We start from the raw sequence: 23464 nt of genomic DNA on the forward strand, positions 1-23464 counted from the left end.
CGGTACTAAATGGATTTCGTTGACATGGGTACCTTCCGGGTAGTTGCATCAAATCCCAAAGTCACATTATTATTAGCCAATATCATTTCAGCCGTCTGCAGTTGAGAAATCCTAATTCCTGGGCCATCAACTCAACAGTGCTCCTTTGGGGTACAGTTTTGAGCTCAATTCCATCATGCTTCGCTATTCTCTGTAGATTACTGGTATACTTGCTGTTGACGTTTACTACTTATACAGTCATATACTTTCAATCTCATGGCTGATGAGTACATCTTTCCATTACTTCTTGCTCCTCAGGATGTTCCGTGGTTGAAGTCAGCTCCAACTCTTTCTGAAGAAGCAGGATTTCATGTTGAAGTTGTGATATCACATTGTCCTTCTTCTTCGTCTGTATTCGGACTTCATTATACTTGGCCACAGAAACAGTCTTGGTCCTTTTTCGGAGAAGTTCCTGTGCGCATCCTTCAGCCTTTTGTTGCGAATTCTCTGTTCCTGTATGCAGGAAGCATTCAGGCAGACATCCCAATCCTTTAGCTTTTAATCTCTTCCTTTTTTCTGTTAACTCTGTCTTTTGCCTCTGATAGCTTGATTTGTGCACTTTCTTGGGGTCTGAAGCTGTCTCCTCAATTCTCTCACTTTTTCGGGTATCTCTTTTTCATTGCTCTGTGGGTTGACAACATAAAATCCGATCGTTGTTTCATCTTAGCTTCTCGAGGAGGAGCAGGTCACCTCGACAACTCCTTGAATTGGCAGAGGAACCTGGCTCAGAATGAACTTGAAGGACTCTCTGGAGTTCTGGTCATTGTGTCAGAATCTGTTTGTTCAACAGTTAATTTCTCATCAAATTCCAGGTGAAACACAGGAACTTGAGGAACTGGCAACTGTGCAACAGGAACTGTGACTCAGGATCAACTGCCTCAGTGAGGTCAACGGTTCATCCACATATTGCTGAAAACTGTTCAAATGCTTTTGGGTCAGTGAGTTTTTTAAACTATTCCATGTTGCGTCACAACCACTCTTATATCTTACTCAGGACTTACTGAAAGAAAGCCCTCAGATGAAAATGTGTTTTTAATTGTCTCGCTGCTCAGCTCTACTACTTCCCGCTGCAGAGACGTACGGTGTAATACATGTCCCTTTTTCAACTCAGTGCTGGTAGCAGGAAGTGTTGAAAATTCTCGTTCAGGTGCCATCTTCCACACCCGTTGGGCATGTGCATTGACAATGAGGTTGCGTCTTTTTTTGGAGGCATCTTCTCGAGAAGTGGAACTGATTAGGTGAATTTCTAGACAGGTCAAAAATCTATGATCCGATGACCTCAGAGAAATATTAGATATTGGGTACAGGTTGTTATAAAACCCAAATTAATTGCATCACCAGATTTTCAGCACAATGGATAAACCAAGGAACACAATCAACATTTGATTCCCCGCCAGGATAGCAACTGACTTGTTTGAAGAAGAATGCTTTCAGCCTGGGTCCAGGCAAAACCCCTAAACCCCCTCTTTTTTTGAAAGACAAAGAAGTGGGACAAGCCACTCGTTTTGTGGGACAAAGCCTTCTGAATTAAATTAGAAAATGCCCAAAACCCCCAATTTTCTCCTGTTTCTGCACAAGTCTTAATGCCATGATCATTAATTGGATAAAATAATATTATACAAATTGCAATAAAATTAATTATGCATTTCCCAGGTTCAGAAACAACTTTAAGTTAATAAATACTGGACTGATGCGAAACTTCATCAACATCTATAGATTCTAGGAAAATATTATATTAAATTCCTACTTACCTCAGAAAAAAATCGGGTCGATCAAACTTGGTAACCTGGCTGAGGCTGAAGAGTGGACCAAGCCACAAAGTACAAGATATCTTTAAATAAAATAAAATAAAAATTCGATTACTCAGGTTTTTTATAACACGAAAGTGGAGCGATGCGGTTTTCAGAGTTAGAAAGCGCTTTTTAATTCAAACGGACTCGCAATGTATGCTACTCACTGCTCAGCTGTAGTATCCCGCTTCCCACGTGCCACTGCACAGCAGACGTTTGTTCTCGCTCTTACGTGTTTTAGCGTACTACAGTGACGTCACTTCACTGTCTACAGTGCCCCTGAAGCCCCATTCCACATGTATTCGCATTCCGCGTTTCCGTAAAGTGCGATGGGCTGTATCCTTGGTCTCCTCGGTTTTTTCCCCCAGCGCCAGTATTTATTTGATCAAGCCCGGCGGTGAACGGGTTAAGGAGTGGGGGCTCGCATTCCTCCTCTCCTGCTCGCCATCATGAACAAATGAACTCTCGGGGAATGAAATTTAAATTCCACAAAGGAGAAAAGTTCTCTGCTTTGAATCAGACACAACCAAGCGTGGAAACGGCTGGACGACACTCCCATGTTTGTTCCTCGGCAGTATTATCATGCTAAAAAATGTTAGCGTTAATGTATCGTATCATATATATATACGCTACGTTACTGTACAGTTTTATCCCATGATCTTCCGCTCGACTGTCCGCCGTCGTGGGAACGTATAATTTTAATGTCACTACAGTACACATCAGCAGCATAATGCCATGAAGATGTGTTTGCAGGATCAGCAAGTAGAGAGAAACCTCCCTGCACGAATGAAGACAAACCAAGTTCCTTTTTGCACATAACGCACATCCAGACCTTTCAGCTACACAGTCAGTACGGAATGCCATCGACTATTCTATTTGTCCCTGGAAGTAGCACTAAAAATAGCCGCCAAATACGTTTCTGCTGGAATTTCATTATCTGCATAGCTGCCATAGTGTATATTAATTGAGGGATGTTTTTAGCCGTAAGAAATTTTGCCATGACCTCGCTTGGCAAGGAGAGGGTCGTTTTACTCCTGCGCTTCCTTCTCGAAGTCGGTTTTTATTCTCAATCTTCATTCTCTTTCTATACTATATATAATATATATATATATATATATATATATATATATATACACACATACTATACACACACACACCACAACATACTTTTTGGTGAACCGATAGATATCCATGTTATAGAACACATACATATAACACATAAGGAGTAGTGTGTATGTGTGTGTTCATACTGTGTGTTTACTGTATACCGTGTACTGTACTGTGTATATTTATTGTTTATATTTTTTATGTTTATATATTTATTGTTACTGTGTAGGTAACCGAGTTGTTTCAATGTAACACCGTAGTCCTGGATGAACGTTGTTTCGTGTCACTCTACTGTACCAGCTGTATGTGGTTGGAATGACAATAAACTAAAGCCACTTTGACTTTTGACTTTGTTTTGTAACTGCCATGTCCTGAAGAGACTCTGTGTTAGGCACCCTTGTCAATTTGCAAGTATCGACTGTTAACATTAATAGTCGCCTAGTATAATCTGGTATCTGTAACGGAACTGTACCGATTGACGGCGCGCGATCCTGTACACAGTTTTTTTATTATTAATTAGCTTCATTTAATAAAGTTATCAATAAATAAAATAAAATACACAACCAAAAACAAACATCAATAAATCCACAGTCAAACGAACCCAAAACCATTTTCCTATAGTTGGGCAGCAATATTACTAACCATTACATAAAATACATTATCAAGACAGTGAAACTGGGGTCGCGGGCAGTCGGGACGTCCGGTCGGACCTATAAAGTTTCTCCATTACGGGTAGTCTTGGAGGCACTGCCAGTTTAGATCCTGAGCCTATTGTCGAGCTCCTTTGGCTGAATTCGGGCCCAAATGTCTTCCTCAAGGCCTAACATCACTCATGTTCCCCTCCTCTCTAACAAAGCATTATATAACACTTTGTGCTTCAGGGGGGTATCTGCGTCAGTGTCTGTCGGAATGATCTTGCTCCATTTCACCATCTGTTTGTAGTGATCTGGCAGAGACTCGGCCTTGGTCCAGCATTAGACCACGAATTCACCAAATGCCGCAACGGGAAAGACAGCCAGAGGCGAACAAAATGCTGGTGTGGGTGTTCCAGCGGAGCTGCCAGATGGAAACAGTGCTGCGCAAAAAAGAGGCAATCAAATTTTAGGGGGAAATCAGGGACCTCCCCTTCTGCCCCTGTTCTTCCCTAGGTACATCACCTCCCTCCTCACAAACTCATGCTTCCCACCCCATACTATGCCAAACACGTCTTTCACAAACCCTTCCTTAAATTACGAGGCATGTGGTAGACATGAGCCAATACAGTAAGGTCGGGAGGACGTCAACTTTCAAGATCAGTACTTTTACCCAGGAAGGACAGGGACCTTGCCTTCACACGCCCCATCTTCCACCTAGCTATCGCAAGACACTCCTCCCGTTGATCCAGGCTACTCCTTTTGAAAGAAAACTCACACCCAGCACTCTGAGGGGACTGCTATAAAGCGAGAGACCACCAAAGTTTTTTTTTTCGCGCTCCCCAGAATCCAACGTACTTTACCTCTGTCTTCCCGAGGTTGAGCACCGAACTCGAGGCCCTACCGACGTCTGAGTCAGGTGCAGTCCTGGGCAAGTGAGCGGTCGGAACATGCAAACAGGACTGTGTCATCTGCCATACTGGACCAACTTAACAGTCCTACCCCTGTCTTCCTGGAATGAGCAACACCATCTATTCCCGGTGGGCCCGAACTGCTGCTTGCCAACGGCTCCACGTACAAAATGTAGAGGAGGGTAGACAGTGGACACCCCTGTCTGACCCCACTCATCTGCGGCAACCACTCCCCGAGGAAGCCGTTAATAAGAACCCGGCTACCAACCTGTGATAAAGTGTTCGGACCCACCCGAGAAAGGTGGGCCCATCTCGATCCGCCCAAAACGTTAAACTAAAAGTATGGTCCACCCGATCAAACGCCTTCGCCTGGTCCAGGCTGACCAGTGCTAGAGAAATTCTTCAGTCCTCCACCTAGGCGATCGCGTCTCTAATAGATGTAAATTCCAGACTGCTGAGCGCCCTGGAACCCCGCACGTCGGCGTTCACGGACCAGGAGGGTCATAACCTTCATCAGATGCTCGGTTAGGATTTTAGCAATTAACTTTACATCAACACACAGCATGGTCAGGGGCCTCCAGGTGCCCAGGTCGGCTTCTATCGGCTTTCTATGCAACAAGGATAAAACCCCCGACATCATGCTTGTCCGTTAACTTACCTCGGGTCAGCACTTCTTCCACAACCTCAGGGAAACAGGGCCCAGGACATCCCAAAATGTGGAATAAAATTCCACCGGCAGTCCGTCCAAGCCTGGGACTTCCTCTGGTTCATTCTGGAGAGCACCTCAGACAGTTCCCCCAGAGGTGATGGGTGCCTCTAGGCAAGCCTGGGAATCAGCCGGGAGGGTCGCCTGCAAATGCTGTCAAAAGGAATCCCCTGTGACAGGGTCAGTTTCCCTTACGTTAAAAAGAGTTTCATAAAATTCTGTAGCAACCTCAATCATCCAGGCCGTATCCTTAACCAGCTCTCCTTGTCTAGTTCGCAAAGAAGTAAAACCCATATCATGTTGAAAGCCCCTCATTTTATTAAAGAAAAAGGAGCAACATTTTTCGTCTTGCTCCAATTCTCTTATCTGGGCTCTTGCAAGGAGAGCACTAGCTTGCTGGTCATATAGTCACCTTAATTCCGCCTTTAATTCCGCTTCTCTGTCGCTGTTCAAATCTTTTCCATTATTATGGTGGGAATAGAGCTTTCCCAACTTTTTCTCCACTTTCCGCATGGCTCTGCAAGATCGAGCCCTCCTACAAACACAGTACTGCCTAGTAATGATTCGCACCTTCGTTTTGGTGGCTTCCCACCAATCCGAGACAGAGCTACAGAAAGATTGAGCTCCTTCCATAACTTAAAATGTTCATAAAAAAGGTCCCTGTACTCTTCTCCTTTAAACATCTACGTTCAGTTTCCAGTACCCAGGACCGTGCCAATGGGAACTCTATGGAAACCGTGGCCTCTACCATCAATGATCCGTTGGCTAATAAGGAGAGAGATGAACCCGCTTGAAAACAACAGAGTCAGAAGCTAAAATATAAATCCAGGTGACTTTGTGCTCCTCTACTATTAGACCAGGTAATGCCCGGATGATTGGGGTTGCACCTTTAAAACCATTCGAAGATCAATCTGAGCATAAATTCTTAAAATGTTTGATGCTAACATCCTCTCTACCCTCCAGATGTATATTAAAATCACCCCCAATTATTAAGTATCTATTGCAGACACAAAAGGGGTCAACTCTTCTAAAAATGTGGAATGTGGCCTCTACCGAACGTAGACACACATCGCATGGATGAGCTGTCCACTCCCAGTACTCTACCCTGTAGACTGTAAACATGCTTACATTCTCAAGCTTCGTTCACCAAAGAGAATGCCAACATCTGTTGAGTGGACGCCACCTACACTCCAGGTATGATCTACCTTTCCGTCCAACCCAAAGAGAAATGGCCACATCCCACTGGTCTCGAAGATGGACTTCCTGTAAAAAACATAGCTGGAAGGCAGAGGATGCAAGCTGACCAAACACTGCTGCTCTTCTTCAAGACATTCTTTATTTGTATGACGTTTAAGGTTAAAATGTTAAAATCAGCATAAAAGGGGGCAAATTAAATAATTAACCAACCATAAGAACAATAAAAACCCTACTAAAATCGTTAATAAAACAGATTAAAAACAAAATCATTCCCCTCCCGACATTTCTATTATACTCTGAAGATCTGCAGCAACATATGGCTGCTCATTAATATCATCCATTCTGGTCTGAATAAAGAGGGGAACTCATCACACTGTAGGGGGGTGCAGTCACAACCGGCCAATCCGTATGGCTTCCATCCCCTACCAGCAAACATTGATCTCGGTCCTCCTCCATCTTTGCTGCTGGCTTTTCTTCTTTCCTGCTCACCCCCTCCTCTTTTCTGCTCTTCTTATATTCCTTTGGAGTAGGGCCTTTGCTCCTTTTCCGATTTGTATCCTTTGAGGTACTCTGGGCTTTGGTGGGCGAGGTCCTTGGGGTCACAAACATCAGGTGTTCCTTCTCTACTGCTAACTCTGCATGCACCTGCACCTCAGAAACATTAGATTGAACAAACATTTCTTCCTCCCTTCCGCCAGACACCAGCTCCCTGACACAGCGTCGGCATAGGTGGGTTTCCTCTGAGAGCAGGTGCAGGAAAGATGATCTTCTGCCCCGAAGATATTACACCTGTGTGGACCTTTACGATCTCTAGCCATGTGACCTTCCTCCAAACAGTTATTGCACTGCATATTGGTGCACTCAGCCCCCGTATGCCCAAACCCCTGACACACTCGACAGAAGGGTGGCTGGTTAGAATAAAATAAATAGCCCTTGCTTGTGCCCAAATTAAACGTAGCAGGTGGGTGGCGAAACCCATCAAAACCTTGTGGATCAGGGAGCAAACGGACCCGAAACTGTCTTTTCCCATTCCAAAAACCAAGTTCATCCTTCATGTCTTTGTGACCGGGCAGAACTTCAATATACCTCTGTAAAAATTCTTGTATCGACTCCGCCATAATAAAAGGGTTAAAAACATGCACAGTCACTATGCGCTGGTTGTTAACCCAGCGGTTCTCAACATCAAAGAATTTCAATGCAGGATGATCAGCGAGGGTTCGGCAACTCTCAATCACCTTTTTAAAACAAAGTTCTGTAGTTAAAGTGACGTCAAAGAACCACAGCAGGTTATTCCGTTGAATGCAAATAATGTCCTCCACAGTAAGACCGAGGAGACCAAAAATTACCTCTTTATAAAGGTAAGTCGGTCATGGAAGTCTCTGTCTTCCTCCTGGGATCTCCAATAAAAATGGTCCTCCATCTGCTGCCTGCATTCCATTTGGCGGAAAAGAAGTTCTGCCAGGGTCCATTGTTTCGCCAATGGTCCGTCGGCGTTCTTCAGTGGTGAACCCATCAAAGGTTCCTCCCTTGCAGATGGAGTCCTTCTTGGCGAATACTTCATGTATAAACTAACATAAAACTGATAAAGGGATTTAGGAAACAAAAAACTCCAGCTCACCCCATGACAGCAGCGGTCATGCCACCTACTAGACACGCATTAGGATCGCTGGGCTACCCAAGAAAATAAAAGCCTTCCAGAGGATAGAGGATCACCCCATGCCAACGGCGGACAAGCCACCTACTGGTCACGCAGTAAGATCACCTCTGTCCCCTCTAAGCTCTGCAGCAGCACCTGTGGCAAGAAAGCGGAAAACAATCTTAGCCAAAAAGCCAAGAACCGATACTGAGAAAGGGAGCCCCGTACACAGTTACTTACTGCAGTACACTGGCTGGTGTATGAGTGAAGCTTGCGCTTTCGGCCACTTCTGCCCCCTTTATTCATCGCGGACCGAACTTCCCGGCGGGACCGCTGGGGAGGGAGGGAGGGAGGGAGGAAGGAAAGGAGGGACACCGCTCACGACCGCTCACACGCGTCACCTGGGCTGGCGCTCTCACCTCGGACCTCCACGCGGCGCACGGCTGCACTCCGGACCCCTGCAGCTTCCTCTGGAGCCACCTGCGCGGCGAGAAGATGGAGCTCGTGCTGCCGTGTGGCGTGATCGCGGGGCTCCTGGCCAGTGAGGAAGGACAGCTCCCAGGGGGCCCCCCGCTTGGCAGCGCGCACGTCGTAGTGGAAGACGGCGGACGGGGACACCTGGAGCGGGGTGGACGGGCTGGAGAAGGACGAGGGTTTGAACCTGGGCGCCTTTTCCGCGCAGCTCCAGCCTGGAGGAGGACAGGCAGTCGAAGAAGCTCTGCACCGTGCACAGGGCACCAGCGGCGTCCCCCGAACATGCTGCGCACTCCGGCGGCGGCCTGGAGAAGCTCTCCGGACGGCCCTTCAACCAAGGTGTCGTTGGACCGCTGCAGTGACATCACCACCACCTCCGTCCGAGACCCACGAGTTTATCGCACTCAGTAGACAAATCTGACCATCAGCGGTCCGGTCCTGTTTGACTAGTGGGTCACACACTGGGATCCCATCAGAACCAAAAAGGACTTGGACCGATATCAGAGATGTTTTAGGAATTTAAAAAAAAAAACAGCACTGACTGTAGTAAAGGTTTCCCTCTGCAAAGAAATGAGTAATGTAATAAAACAGCCTTGTTTTTCAGGCTTCTGAAGACATCATTAAAAAAAGTAACTGGAAAAATAACACTTACCAAAAGGCTCCTATTAAAGAGCAGCAAATAAACGCAAATCATGATCACGTTAGGAGAAAAAAAGGTGTGGTGTCCGAAATGAAAGTGCACCGTTCTTTAAAGGTTTTACTTAAACAAAGCACTGGAACACTTGAAGTGCACAAATAAAAGAGTTTTATCAAGAACAGCAACTCGTGTCACAGTCTCACTTCTCACCCTGGCATCTCTCCGCTTCGCGCAAAAAAGTCTGCGTTATACATACAGTGCAATTCAATTAAGAAATAACCAATGACAATTATCCTTTTTCAACTTACACCCTACAGGCTGGCAGGAACCTCTCTTTTACAAAATTCTCAATGATTTATTCTTGGTTTAAAACACCACACCTCCTCCCCTGTAGCTTCCAATCTCTTACTAATCCTTAAGAAAACACACACTTTCTGAACCACTTGTCCCATACAGGGTCATGGGGAACTGGAGCCTAACCCGGCAACACAGGACACAAGGCTGGAGGGGGAGAAGACACACCCAGGACAGGACTCCAGTCCATCACAAGGAACCCCAATGCAGGACTTGAACCCCAGCCCCACCAGAGAGCAGGAACAGGTCCAACCCACTGCACCACTGCGCCCCCATTCCTTAAGAGAACAATTATTTACAATCCTTATCAACCTCTAACCAAAACAACCAACACAGAATTTTGTTTTGTTTTTCTTTCTTTGGTTACAGGTTGAAATTTTCCCTTATGACTGTGGTTACATTATTTTCTTTACCAGTTCAACCTTTGGGGAGCACGCCTGCTACGAACCGGACGAGCTTTCACAAAAATGCTTTCAGTGGTGGATGAAGGTGATGAGGACAATACCAACAAGGGCGGCACTGCTTCAGGTGCTGACTCTGCCTCCGATTCAGTCGCAACTCTTTCTGATACGACAGTTTCACTGCCATCCTTAACATCCATGTCAATGTCACCATAGTCCCAGTTTCTTCCCTTGTAAGGAACCCAACCATGCTCAACATCACCACTGTTACACATAGATTTACTACTCAACATCTGATTCACATGTCTCTTTACACAGTTTCCGTTCACATCAATCATGTAAGTTACTGGATCCAGCACTTTTGAAATGATACCATTCAACCATTTCTCCCCTCCCCTGTAATTCTTTACCAAAACATTTTGCCCAACAGTAAAGGTCCTGACTTTACAGGGTGTCTCAGTTTTGGCAGGGCTCTCATACTTCAGAGCTTGTGAAAAGTGTGGCTTGATAAGATAATCGCATACAAACTGATCTCTTGAGAAGTAATTCTGCTGGTGTCTTGTGAGTAGTACTATGAGGTGTGTTGCGGTAACTGTAAAAAAAAAAAATTAGCAACACAGTGTTGAAGCGTCCTACGCCCAACTGTTCTCTTCTTTGCAAGTGTTCTTTTTAGATTCTGCACCAACCGTTCAGCCACCCCATTTGAGGCAGGATGATACACAGGAGATGTAGTATGTTTTACCCCATTCAGCAGTAAGAATTGTTCAAATTCTCTGGATGTAAACTGGGGTCCATTATCAGTTACTACTTCCTGAGGAAGACCGTAAGATGCAAATAAATTTCTCAGCACTTCGATCGTCTTTGCTGAAGTAATTGATTGCGTACGAACAATCTCAGGCCATCTAGCATAAGCATCCATTACCACCAAAAACAACTGCTGGTGATCCTCAGCAAAATCTAAGTGGATTCGTTCCCAGGGTCCCCATGACCATTTCCATGTATGTACAGGAACAGGAGCAGGCATGCTACGCTGCTGCTGACACACGTCACGCTGACTAACTACATTCTCAATGTTCATATCAAGAGCAGGCCACCAGAAAAAACTTCCGGCCAAAGATTTTATCTTTACCATACCCCAATGACTGTCATGAAGTTATGCCAGTAGTCTGTCATGCAATTTTTCAGGTATTACTACATGATACCCCCAAAGACGACAACCATTTTCCATGGAAAGTTCAAATTTCTTAGAAAAGTACGGCTTAAGTGCTTCTTCGGATACATGCTTTGGCCAACCACACATTACATATTCCTTAACCCTTTTAAGCACAGGGTCAGTCTCCATTTCTCGTGCTATTTCGTTTTCAGTGACAGGTAATTCTTCAAGATAAGACACCCTATACACTGGATTGGACCTAATAGCGTTATTGTCGTTCATGGGTAGTCTTGACAAGGCATCAGCATTTCCATGCTGTTCTGATCTCTTGTACTGGATTTCATACTTGTATGCAGACAAGATCAAGGACCATCTCTACATCCTAGCTGCAGCGAGACAAGGTACCCCCATTTTAGGACCTAGGATTTTCAGCAGTGGCTTATGATCTGTTACTATGGTAAACTGTCTACCAAACAGATAATCATGGAATTTCATTACTCCAAATTCCAGTCCTAAAGCCTCTTTTTCAATTTTGAGAGTAGTTTCTCTCAGTTTTTGTTAGCATCCTTGAAGCAAATGCAATAGGCCTTTTGCTACCATCACTCATTCTGTGGGAAATTACCGCACCAACTGCTACAGGAGACGCATCACATGCTGAGACTAAAGGTAACTCAGCGTTGAACTGAATCAGAACTTGAGTGGACATCAAATGCCTTTTTGAATTCTCAAAAGCTGCCTGACATTTCTTTGACCATTCTCAGTTCACATCTTTATGCAACAACTCTGTCATGGGCTGTATGATGGTGGAAAGATTAGGAATGAACTTGGCATAATAATTTAGCAGAGCTAAGAAAGACCTGAGTTCCGTCACATTTGTGGGAACTGCAGCGTTTTCTATGGCATCTGTCTTTTCTTTCATGGGGTGAATACCCTCCGCATCAATGACATGTCCTAAGTAAGAGATGCTACTTTGGAAAAAAGAGCATTTATCTCATCTGACTCTGACATTATATGCTTGCAACCTCTTTAGAACTCCTTCTAAAGCTTTCATATGCTTTTCAGTGTCACTTCCTGTGATCAAGATATCATCAAGATAACATATTACACTATCCATGCCCTGTAGTACTTGATCCATAATTTTCTGAAAAATGACTGGAGCACTAGTAACCCCATAAGGTAGCCTATTATAGGTATACAACCCTTTTGGTGTATTTATGGTAGGATATCTTTTGGAGCTTTCCTCTAGTGGTACTTGTTGATAAGCTTGAGACAAATCTAATTTAGTGAATCTCTGACCTCCTGACAACTTAGCAAACAAGTCCTGTGTTCGAGGTAAAGGATACTGCTCTACTTCCAACCAAGGGTTAATAGTAACCTTGTAGTCACCACATATCCTTACACTGTTGTCCTTTTTGGGAATATACTCAATGGGTGCTGCCCATTCACTGTAACTTACAGGAGAGATTACACCTTCTGCTTCTAGCTTGCATAGCTCCTTTTGAACACTATCCCTCAAAGCATAGGTAACAGTGTGTGGCTTGCAAAATTTTGGCACTGCCTCTTTCACTACATGGAGTTTAGCACTTATTCCCTTAAGCATCCCTAAATCTGACTGAACACTGAGGAATATCTGTCACACAACTGCTCAACTGTCTCACTAGTCACTATGTTTATGCATGACCAATCAAGATTCAGGTGACTAATCCAGTCTACCCATTAGAGAAGGCCCATTACCTTTTACAACCATCAAGTCTACAATCATCATGTGTGTTTGTTCCTTATTTTTCACTCTTACTGTGATTTTACCCTTAAGCTCTAAGGACTCTTTACTGTATGTTTTCAAAACACAGTTAGCTGGAGGTAGTTTTACCTTGTAAAATCTACGGTGGTACAATTTTTCTGAAATCACAGAAACAGCTGCCCCTGTATCTACCTCCATTTTCACTCGCACATTATTGATTTGGACATAAACATATGGTTTGTTTACTTAGTGCACATTCGTGTCAATAGCAAACAGTTCTTTCCCTTGTATGTCACTTTCTCTGTAAACATCACTGACTTGTGACTCCTTAGTGCGGTCAAGTCCGACCTTCTGTAGCTGGAGTGCATCGCAATCACCTCCGCGTCCGCGCTCGTGTGCGATGCAATCCGATGCATGGAGTTTGTTGCTCCTTGCAGTTAGCGGCGGTCTCGGATCCAGCGAAATGTTGTCCTGTAACGCGGCGGAATGTGCTGCATTTAACAGATGGTCTCTTAGCTCAGCACTTTTCATGCCACACATGAATCTATCGCGTAAAGCCTCATCTACAACCGATCCAAACTTACACGTCGCCTACAATTTTCTCAGATTCGCAACGTACTCACTTATCGATTCACCATCCAGGTGATTCCTGAAGTGAAACTTCAACTTGTATCTCTCCGCAATGAAATTTGTCCGGGGCACGTAGTGATTTTTCAACAGCTCAATTAGCTCTGTGAAAGTCTTTTGCGCTAGTTTTAAATGGTGTGCGTAAGTCCATTAGCAAACTGTGAGTCCTTTCCAATCGTCAGAAATACCACTTTCGTCTTTTTGTCGGTGACTTTCAATCCATTTGCCACAAAATACAGTTCGAGCCTTTCCAAGTAGGCATCGAATTGTTCCTTACTTTCGTTGAAGTGGAAGTCCTCTGGCTTACCGAAAGTCATGATTTTCGACCACCTCTGTTTGCCGTCATTCTTCAGCACTCTCTGTCCCAGGGCCTGGCCTCACCGGAGTTACTCATAAGTCTGTTTCTTCACGGTAAAACATTCCATCCTTGTCGCCAAAACTGTGGTGTCCGAAATGAAGGTGCACCGTTTTTTGGAGGTTTTACTGGAACACTTGGAGTGCACAAATAAAAGAGTTATTAAGAACGGTAGCTCGTATCACAATCTCACTTCTCACCATGGAACCTCTCCTGCTCCCGCGCGAAAAAGCCTACGTTATACATAGTGCAGCCTATAACAATTCCCGCTTCAATCAAGGAATAATCAATAACAATTATCCATTGTGTACGTACACCTTAGCTGGCAGGAACCTTTCTTTTACAAAACTTTCAATGATTCGTTCTTGGTGTATAACACCACATAAGATATACCAGGTTACGACGGTATCCAAGAAAACATTAAAATCCTGCTCTGCCAGTTATTTATACAGCTACAGATGTATAGTTTTTGTTGTAATAAACTAAATCGTCGTGTATCACTTTGTGTCTTTGACGGAATGGGTGAAATAGCGATTGAGGAGAGCACCATCTAGTGGTGAATGTCTCCAGCATTACTCGATTCCGCTTTATTTTACTGCGCTTCATTGGCATGACAAAGATTTTATACACTTACTTCCAAATGGTTTATGAAGGGCTTTAGGAACATTTTCTGACGAAAAAAAACGGTACATAAACGTAGCAGTAAGCAGTAAAAGTAAACTGATATCAATAGCAATAGTGTACTGATAATCCATAATAATAGTGAGGATGTGGATGAGTGCATTCACTTCCCCTTTTTGTGGCAAACGTGTACATGCTGTGCTGCGAATTTCAGTCTCTTCTTTCTCCTAATAAAAACGTGAGCAAGTCATCATCCCTGAGATTGTGGAGCTCGGCACTGGTATTTACGAACGTACGGAAGTATTTCTCTTTGATTCCTTTATACCTGTCGCCGCATTTTGTTGGTCACAGTTAGAGCACAGCTGCTCCTCTCTGGGTAAGCAGGACTGGGCTGTGAGGTCTCACCTTGCTCTGTCATCGGTCACCACGGTAAAGTAGGCTGCGGTGGTGCACTGACTGTTTAGGCCCAAATAGCACTCCAGTTGACTTTAGGCTTCTGCTGTCGGGCTCCGATGGGTCCGATATTCTTTTTGTTTATTAATGATTTGGTGGGGCCAGATTTTTCCAGTTGGGGTTTGAGTGTCGCGAGGGACACTGTTGTTACTGCTCTGGGACTGGCGAGTCAGATGAGCCTGAGGGGTCGAGCCGGAGGCTGACGGGACTGTACAGTTGCCTCTTAGCTTCTTAGCACCTTGAAGCGATAAGAGATGAGCTCCCTCGTTTCTAGGCGATTCCAAAATATTACGGCTCTTTCCTTTGGATTTTCATCAGTACAAATAAGGGGTTCCATCTAACTCAGCCTGCTGTGGGTCAATAGATGCTTTTCTCTGCACCCTGAGGACATTTAACAAAGCTCTGTAGACAGGATTTGTCCCATTTTTCAAATTCCTCATTGCTGAGCAGACCCCGCCTCCCTCACAACCATACATTGCACTTCTCTTCTATAAATTAATGCTGAGTGGCACAGCATAGGAAAAAGAACAAGCAACAGCTAACTGATAGTGTAGTGGTTACTGGTGCTGCCTTTGGACCAAAAAAAAAAAAAATAGCAGGTTCAACTCCCACCCCTAGCTGTAATATCATTGGGCAGTATAGTCACTCTCAATTGGTTAGTGGAACAGGGAACTAACAGTGTAGTAGTCACAGGTGCTAACTTTAGACCCAAATGTAGTGTCCTTGAACAGTGCATTTACCCTAAATTGTGCATTAAAATTGCCCATTTGTGTAAATGGGTAAATAATTGCAAGTTGCACTGGTGAGAAACAGCTAAATTAGTAAACGTAATGTGAAAGACTGAAATTCGGAGACTTTATTAATCCCAGACTTAAATACGACACAGTTAGAGCAGCATCCAAACAACTGAGTTTATGTTATAGAGCAGTCTTCTCGTGCAGTGACACAGAGCACTTGAACACATGAAAAAAAAAAAAAAAATAAATAAATAAAAAGACAATAGTTGACTACAGACTATGGTAACACAAAGCTTTTACAGAACTATAAGTATGCCTACTGGCCACAGAGGAAAAAAACAAAAACTCCTCCTAAAAGTAAAGAGAAAAAAAAAAACCCCTGAGGGTCAAGTGGCAGTGGCTTCCCACCCCTCCTGGGCATTCTAGGTTAAATAAGAATTTTATGTTTACAAGTAATAATGGCATTCTTGCTGTACGCTAGCTTTATTTCCCAGTTCAGCAAGGTACATCTCGTCAATCACGGCAGTTGGTCTTCGTCTTCAGTCGGCATAGGGTGCACCTGCGACCGCCGGCCGGCTGGTCGACCTTCTCGGGTATGACTGTAGGGAAACAATGCTCAACAACAAGAAATTTAGTAATTTATAACAAAGTAATTTAATCTGCTTTGGTATAGAGGTGGGAAAAACAAACACAGCTAAGTGGAATTATATTTCAAAGTGAAATTCCTGAGAAAACATGCAAGTCTTTAGATTTGAAGACAGACAGACGGGGCACTTCTGACCGTAACAGGTAGACTCTTCCACAGTTTAAGCAAAGATACACATGTGATGACTGCGCATACTGTACTTGCATAGAACCACAAAACAACAATAAGTAGATAAGTAAGCACACGAATACCCAAGAAAGGGGAGAACAAAGTGAGGTCGAAGCCAGCATACGGTATAGTGAGAAGGCACAGAACAGAGAGCGTTCAGCGCTACTAGGTCAATAAGAAGGGACCCCTCCCCCTAAACCTTCTTTCTTGTAATGTTTTTTCTTTCCTGCTGTTTGTCTTTCTGCCGCCTAATCAGCTCCAAACTCAGTTCTCTGCGAGTCATCCTTTTCCTGTCTCTTTGCATTCGCCCCCATCGGACAGCCTTTTCCAGCACAAGTTCCCTCCTTTCATCGTCTAGCTCCTCCAGGTACTCCACCGTCTTGTTCTTGCAGGCTCTCATCCGGGCAGAGAGAAAACTGACCGTGGCACTCGGTGCCTTTTTTAGTAAAGCACTAAACATCCCTATTAACCCTTCTGAATCCATGTTGTGACATCTAACGGAAGCGGTTTCCTCCCGAAGCTTTTCTGTCACTTCCAGCGCGAAGTACTTGGCATACTGGCGCTCAAGGACATCAATAGTTGCCTGAAGACAAGAAGACATCATGGGAACAAATTGGCGATGATGAGGCATTGCCCTCAACTTCGCTAATGTATTGCCCAACACAATCTCTTGGCCAAAAAAATCCTCCGTGGATGACAGAATCTGAAGAGGGTCCTGCAACATCTCCTTGAGTCTCCGAGTGGCCTGCTTGACCAGTTCTATGCCATCAACATGACTTATCCCAGCACCCACTGGGGTGTACAATTTAGTCATCCAAGGACCTGTCAGGTGCTTCCCAATGATTCCTAGGACCTGAAGTTCCACTTGAGCTATTTCACTTGAAAAATCTTTGCAAAGGCTCTCTCTCAAGTTACGCTCTAGCGTTGTGCCATCTTTCAACAACTCCGAAAATACCTCATAGTGCTCAATAAGTACACCAGCACTGTGAAATAACACGTGAAATCGATTGCCCCTGTAACGAGGTAGAATGCCCCTCGGGAGTTTCTTCTGATCCAAAAAAGTCGCAAAACCACGGGGGTCTCCCTTTCCGTCCTTGTAACGAAGTTTGCTAAAGGACAGTATGACATTTGCTGCCATACAGTCCCCGCCATAAACATTCCCCTCAGTTACTTCAACTTTCTTCAATGCAGACCTACATGCTGTCGCAATCGAATCCAGGGGGTGCAAGTGGCAGTTCATCTCGTTCAGCGTTTTCCCCCACTCGCTACTTACGAGACGGACGGCCGCGTGATTGGTCGCACATCGGTCAGTCATCGTATTCGATATCTTCTCAATCAATTTTGCCCTAGTTTCCTCGAAGTTTGTCCCTTCAGTAAAGAAAACATAAGTGTGGGCCAAGTCATCTACAGTTTGGCAGATATGATTGCAGTAGTCTTCTGCTGTTCCTCCTGCCAACTCATCCACTGCAGCTGACATGCTGTCATGTTCGGTACTAAAATGGATTTCGTTGACATGGGTACCTTCCTGGGTAGTTGCATCAAATCCCAAAGTCACATTATTATTAGCCAATATCATTTCAGCCGTCTGCAGTTGAGAAATCACTCCTAATTCCTGGGCCATCAACTCAACAGTGCTCCTTTGGGGTACAGTTTTGAGCTCAATTCCATCATGCTTCGCTATTCTCTGTAAGATTACTGGTATACTTGCTGTTGACAGTTTACTACTTATACAGTCATATACTTTCAATCTCATGGCTGATGAGTACATCTTTCCATTAACTTCTTGCTCCTCAGGATGTTCCGTGGTTGAAGTCAAGTCTTCAACTCTTTCCTGAAGAAGCAGGATTTCATGTTGAAGTTGTGATATCACATTGTCCTTCTTCTTCGTCTGTATTAGGACTTCATTATACTTGGCCACAGAAACAGTCTTGGTCCTTTTTCGGAGAAGTTTCCTGTGCGCATCCTTCAGCCTTTTGTTGCGAATTCTCTGTTCCTGTAATGCACAGGAGAGGGCATTCCCATACAACATATCCTTTAGCTTTTTAATCTCTTCCTTTTTTCTGTTAACTCTGTTCTTTTGCCTCTGAATAGCTTGATTTGTGCACTTTCTTGGGGTCTGAAGCTGTCTCCTCAATTCTCTCACTTTTTCTTGGTATCTCTTTTTCATTGCTCTGTGGGTTGACAACATAAAATCCGATCGTTGTTTCATCTTAGCTTCTCGAGGAGTGAGCAGGTCACCTCGACAACTCCTTGAATTGGCAGAGGAACCTGGCTCAGAATGAACTTGAAGGTGACTCTCTGGAGTTCTGGTCATTGTGTCAGAATCTGTTTGTTCAACAGTTAATTTCTCATCAAAAATTCCAGGTGAAACAACAGGAACTTGAGGAACTGGCAACTGTGCAACAGGAACTGTGAACTCAGGATCAACTGCCTCAGTGAGGTCAAACGGTTCATCACATATTGCTGAAAACTGTTCAAATTCTTTTGGGTCAGTGAGTTTTTTAAACTTATTCCATGTTGCTGTCACAACCACTCTTATATCATTACTCAGGGACTTACTGAAAGAAAAGCCCTCAGATGAAAAATGTGTTTTTAATTGTCTCGCTGCCTCAGCTCTACTACTTCCCGCTGCACAGACGTACAGGTGTAATACATGTCCCTTTTTCAACTCAGTGCTGGTAGCAGGAAGTGTTGAAAAATTCTCGTTCAGGTGCCATCTTCCCACACCCGGTTGGGCATGTGCATTGACAATGAGGTTGCGTCTTTTTTTTGGAGGCATCTTCTAAGAAGATAAATGGTGAACTGAATTAGGTGAATTTCTAGACAGGTCAAAAATCTATGATCCAGATGACCTCAGAGAAAATAATTAAGATATTGGGTACAGGGTTGTTATAAAACCCAAATTAATTGCAATTCACCAGATTTCTAGCACAATGGATAAACCAAGGAACAACAATCAAACATTTGTATTCCCCGCCATGATAGCACACTGACTTGTTTGAAGGAATGCATTTCAGCCTGGGTCCAGGCAAAACCCCCCTAAAACCCCCTCTTTTTTTGAAAGACAAAGAAGTGGGACAAAGCCCACTCGTTTTGTGGGACAAAGCCTTCTGAATTAAATTAGAAAATGCCAAAACCCCCAATTTTCTCCTGTTTCTGCACAAGTCTTAATGCCATGATCATTAATTGGATAAAATAATATTATACAAATTGCAATAAAATTAATTATGCATTTCCCAGGTTCAGAAACAACTTTAAGTTAATAAATACTGGACTGATGCGAAACTTCATCAACATCTATAGATTCTAGGAAAATATTATATTAAATTCCTACTTACCTCAGAAAAAAATCGGGTCGATCAAACTTGGTAACCTGGCTGAGGCTGAAGAGTGGACCAAGCCACAAAGTACAAGATATCTTTAAATAAAATAAAATAAAAATTCGATTACTCAGGTTTTTTATAACACGAAAGTGGAGCGATGCGGTTTTCAGAGTTAGAAAGCGCTTTTTAATTCAAACGGACTCGCAATGTATGCTACTCACTGCTCAGCTGTAGTATCCCGCTTCCCACGTGCCACTGCACAGCAGACGCGTTTGTTCTCGCTCTTACGTGTTTTAGCGTACTACAGTGACGTCACTTCACTGTCTACAGTGCCCCTGAAGCCCCATTCCACATGTATTCGCATTCCGCGTTTCCGTAAAGTGCGATGGGCTGTATCCTTGGTCTCCTCGGTTTTTTCCCCCAGCGCCAGTATTTATTTGATCAAGCCCGGCGGTGAACGGGTTAAGGAGTGGGGGGCTCGCATTCCTCCTCTCCTGCTCGCCATCATGAACAAATGAACTCTCGGGGAATGAAATTTAAATTCCACAAAGGAGAAAAAGTTCTCTGCTTTGAATCAGACACAACCAAGCGTGGAAACGGCTGGACGACACTCCCATGTTTGTTCCTCGGCAGTATTATCATGCTAAAAAATGTTAGCGTTAATGTATCGTATCATATATATATACGCTACGTTACTGTACAGTTTTATCCCATGATCTTCCGCTCGACTGTCCGCCGTCGTGGGAACGTATAATTTTAATGTCACTACAGTACACATCAGCAGCATAATGCCATGAAGATGTGTTTGCAGGATCAGCAAGTAGAGAGAAACCTCCCTGCACGAATGAAGACAAACCAAGTTCCTTTTTGCACATAACGCACATCCAGACCTTTCAGCTACACAGTCAGTACGGAATGCCATCGACTATTCTATTTGTCCCTGGAAGTAGCACTAAAAATAGCCGCCAAATACGTTTCTGCTGGAATTTCATTATCTGCATAGCTGCCATAGTGTATATTAATTGAGGGATGTTTTTAGCCGTAAGAAATTTTGCCATGACCTCGCTTGGCAAGGAGAGGGTCGTTTTACTCCTGCGCTTCCTTCTCGAAGTCGGTTTTTATTCTCAATCTTCATTCTCTTTCTATACTATATATAATATATATATATATATATATATATATATATATATACACACATACATATACACACACACACACACACAACATACTTTTTGGTGAACCGATAGATATCCATGTTATAGAACACATACATATAACACATAAGGAGTAGTGTGTATGTGTGTGTTCATACTGTGTGTTTACTGTATACCGTGTACTGTACTGTGTATATTTATTGTTTATATTTTTTATGTTTATATATTTATTGTTACTGTGTAGGTAACCGAGTTGTTTCAATGTAACACCGTAGTCCTGGATGAACGTTGTTTCGTGTCACTCTACTGTACCAGCTGTATGTGGTTGGAATGACAATAAACTAAAGCCACTTTGACTTTTGACTTTGTTTGTGTAACTGCCATGTCCTGAAGAGACTCTGTGTTAGGCACCCTTGTCAATTTGCAAGTATCGACTGTTAACATTAATAGTCGCCTAGTATAATCTGGTATCTGTAACGGAACTGTACCGATTGACGGCGCGCGATCCTGTACACAGTTTTTTTTATTATTAATTAGCTTCATTTAATAAAGTTATCAATAAATAAAATAAAATACACAACCAAAAACAAACATCAATAAATCCACAGTCAAACGAACCCAAAACCATTTTCCTATAGTTGGGCAGCAATATTACTAACCATTACATAAAATACATTATCAAGACAGTGAAACTGGGGTCGCGGGCAGTCGGGACGTCCGGTCGGACCTATAAAGTTTCTCCATTACGGGTAGTCTTTGGAGGCACTGCCAGTTTAGATCCTGAGCCTATTGTCGAGCTCCTTTGGCTGAATTCGGGCCCAAATGTCTTCCTCAAGGCCTAACATCACTCATGTTCCCCTCCTCTCTAACAAAGCATTATATAACACTTTGTGCTTCAGGGGGGTATCTGCGTCAGTGTCTGTCGGAATGATCTTGCTCCATTTCACCATCTGTTTGTAGTGATCTGGCAGAGACTCGGCCTTTGGTCCAGCATTAGACCACGAATTCACCAAATGCCGCAACGGGAAAGACAGCCAGAGGCGAACAAAATGCTGGTGTGGGTGTTCCAGCGGAGCTGCCAGATGGAAACAGTGCTGCGCAAAAAAGAGGCAATCAAATTTTAGGGGGAAATCAGGGACCTCCCCTTCTGCCCCTGTTCTTCCCTAGGTACATCACCTCCCTCCTCACAAACTCATGCTTCCCACCCCATACTATGCCAAACACGTCTTTCACAAACCCTTTCCTTAAATTACGAGGCATGTGGTAGACATGAGCCAAATACAGTAAGGTCGGGAGGACGTCAACTTTCAAGATCAGTACTTTACCCAGGAAGGACAGGGACCTTGCCTTCCACAGCCCCATCTTCCACCTAGCTATCGCAAGACACTCCTCCCCGTTGATCCAGGCTACTCCTTTTGAAAGAAAACTCACACCCAGCACTCTGAGGGGACTGCTATAAAGCGAGAGACCACCAAAGGTGTTTTTTCGCGCTCCCCAGAATCCAACGTACTTTACCTCTGTCTTCCCGAGGTTGAGCACCGAACTCGAGGCCCTACCGAACGTCTGAGTCAGGTGCAGTGCCTGGGCAAGTGAGCGGTCGGAACATGCAAACAGGACTGTGTCATCTGCATACTGGACCAACTTAACAGTCCTACCCCTGTCTCCTGGAATGAGCAACCCATCTATTCCCAGGTGGGCCCGAACTGCTGCTGCCAACGGCTCCACGTACAAAATGTAGAGGAGGGGAGACAGTGGACACCCCTGTCTGACCCCACTCATCTGCGGCAACCACTCCCCGAGAGAGCCGTTAATAAGAACCCGGCTACCAACCTCGTTATAAAGTGTTCGGACCCACCCGAGAAAGGTGGGGCCCAATCTCGATCCGCCCAAAACGTTAAACATAAAAGTATGGTCCACCCGATCAAACGCCTTCTCCTGGTCCAGGCTGACCAGTGCTAGAGAAATTCTTCAGTCCTCCACCTAGGCGATCGCGTCTCTAATAAGATGTAAATTCCAGACTGCTGAGCGCCCGGGAACCCCGCACGTCTGGCGTTCACGGACCAGGAGGGTCATAACCTTCATCAGATGCTCGGTTAGGATTTTAGCAATTAACTTTACATCAACACACAGCATGGTCAGGGGCCTCCAGTTGCCCAGGTCGGCTCTATCGGCTTTCTTATGCAACAAGGATAAAACCCCCGACCTCATGCTGTCCGTTAACTTACCTCGGGTCAGCACTTCTTCCACAACCTCAGGGAAAACAGGGCCCAGGACATCCCAAAATGTGGAATAAAATTCCACCGGCAGTCCGTCCAAGCCTGGGACTTTCCTCTGGTTCATTCTGGAGAGCACCTCAGACAGTTCCCCCAGAGTGATGGGTGCCTCTAGGCAAGCCTGGGAATCAGCCGGGAGGGTCGCCTGCAAATGCTGTCAAAAGGAATCCCCTGTGACAGGGTCAGTTTCCCTTACGTTAAAAAGAGTTTCATAAAATTCTGTAGCAACCTCAATCATCCAGGCCGTATCCTTAACCAGCTCTCCTTGTCTAGTTCGCAAAGAAGTAAAACCCATATCATGTTGAAAGCCCCTCATTTTATTAAAGAAA

At 44.3% G+C, this 23464-nt stretch overlaps 1 protein-coding gene and 1 long non-coding RNA gene across 3 annotated transcripts; both read right to left on the reverse strand.

The window, feature by feature from the left end:
- Window positions 1-1186: 1186 nt before the first annotated feature.
- On the reverse strand, window positions 1187-2041 carry LOC114912232 (uncharacterized). The gene is made up of 3 exons (XR_003798162.1): window positions 1997-2041; window positions 1791-1870; window positions 1187-1255 (listed from the first exon to the last, which is right to left on the reverse strand). It is a non-coding gene; the product is annotated as an uncharacterized LOC114912232 (long non-coding RNA).
- A 14209-nt stretch (window positions 2042-16250) lies between these two features.
- Window positions 16251-19979, reverse strand: LOC114912172 (uncharacterized). Of its 2 annotated transcripts, none has more exons than XM_029257719.1 (3): window positions 19930-19979; window positions 19724-19803; window positions 16251-19164 (listed from the first exon to the last, which is right to left on the reverse strand). In XM_029257719.1, exon 3 carries the CDS (start codon window positions 19162-19164, stop codon window positions 16579-16581), a length of 2586 nt encoding a protein of 861 aa, XP_029113552.1. In that variant the 5' UTR covers window positions 19724-19803; window positions 19930-19979; the 3' UTR covers window positions 16251-16578. The 2 variants fall into 2 exon arrangements, with proteins under 2 accessions (XP_029113552.1, XP_029113551.1); XM_029257718.1 differs by having other exon boundaries at window positions 16251-19167.
- Between the last annotated feature and the right edge of the window lie 3485 nt (window positions 19980-23464).

The sequence above is a fragment of the Scleropages formosus genome, chromosome 14 (assembly GCF_900964775.1).
Source record: "Scleropages formosus chromosome 14, fSclFor1.1, whole genome shotgun sequence".
Lineage (NCBI taxonomy): Eukaryota > Metazoa > Chordata > Actinopteri > Osteoglossiformes > Osteoglossidae > Scleropages > Scleropages formosus.

Excerpts from the sequence above, each read along its gene's own strand:
- LOC114912172 (XM_029257719.1), bottom strand. The coding sequence starts at position 19,164 with ATGCCTCCAAAAAAAAGACGCAACCTCATTGTCAATGCACATGCCCAA.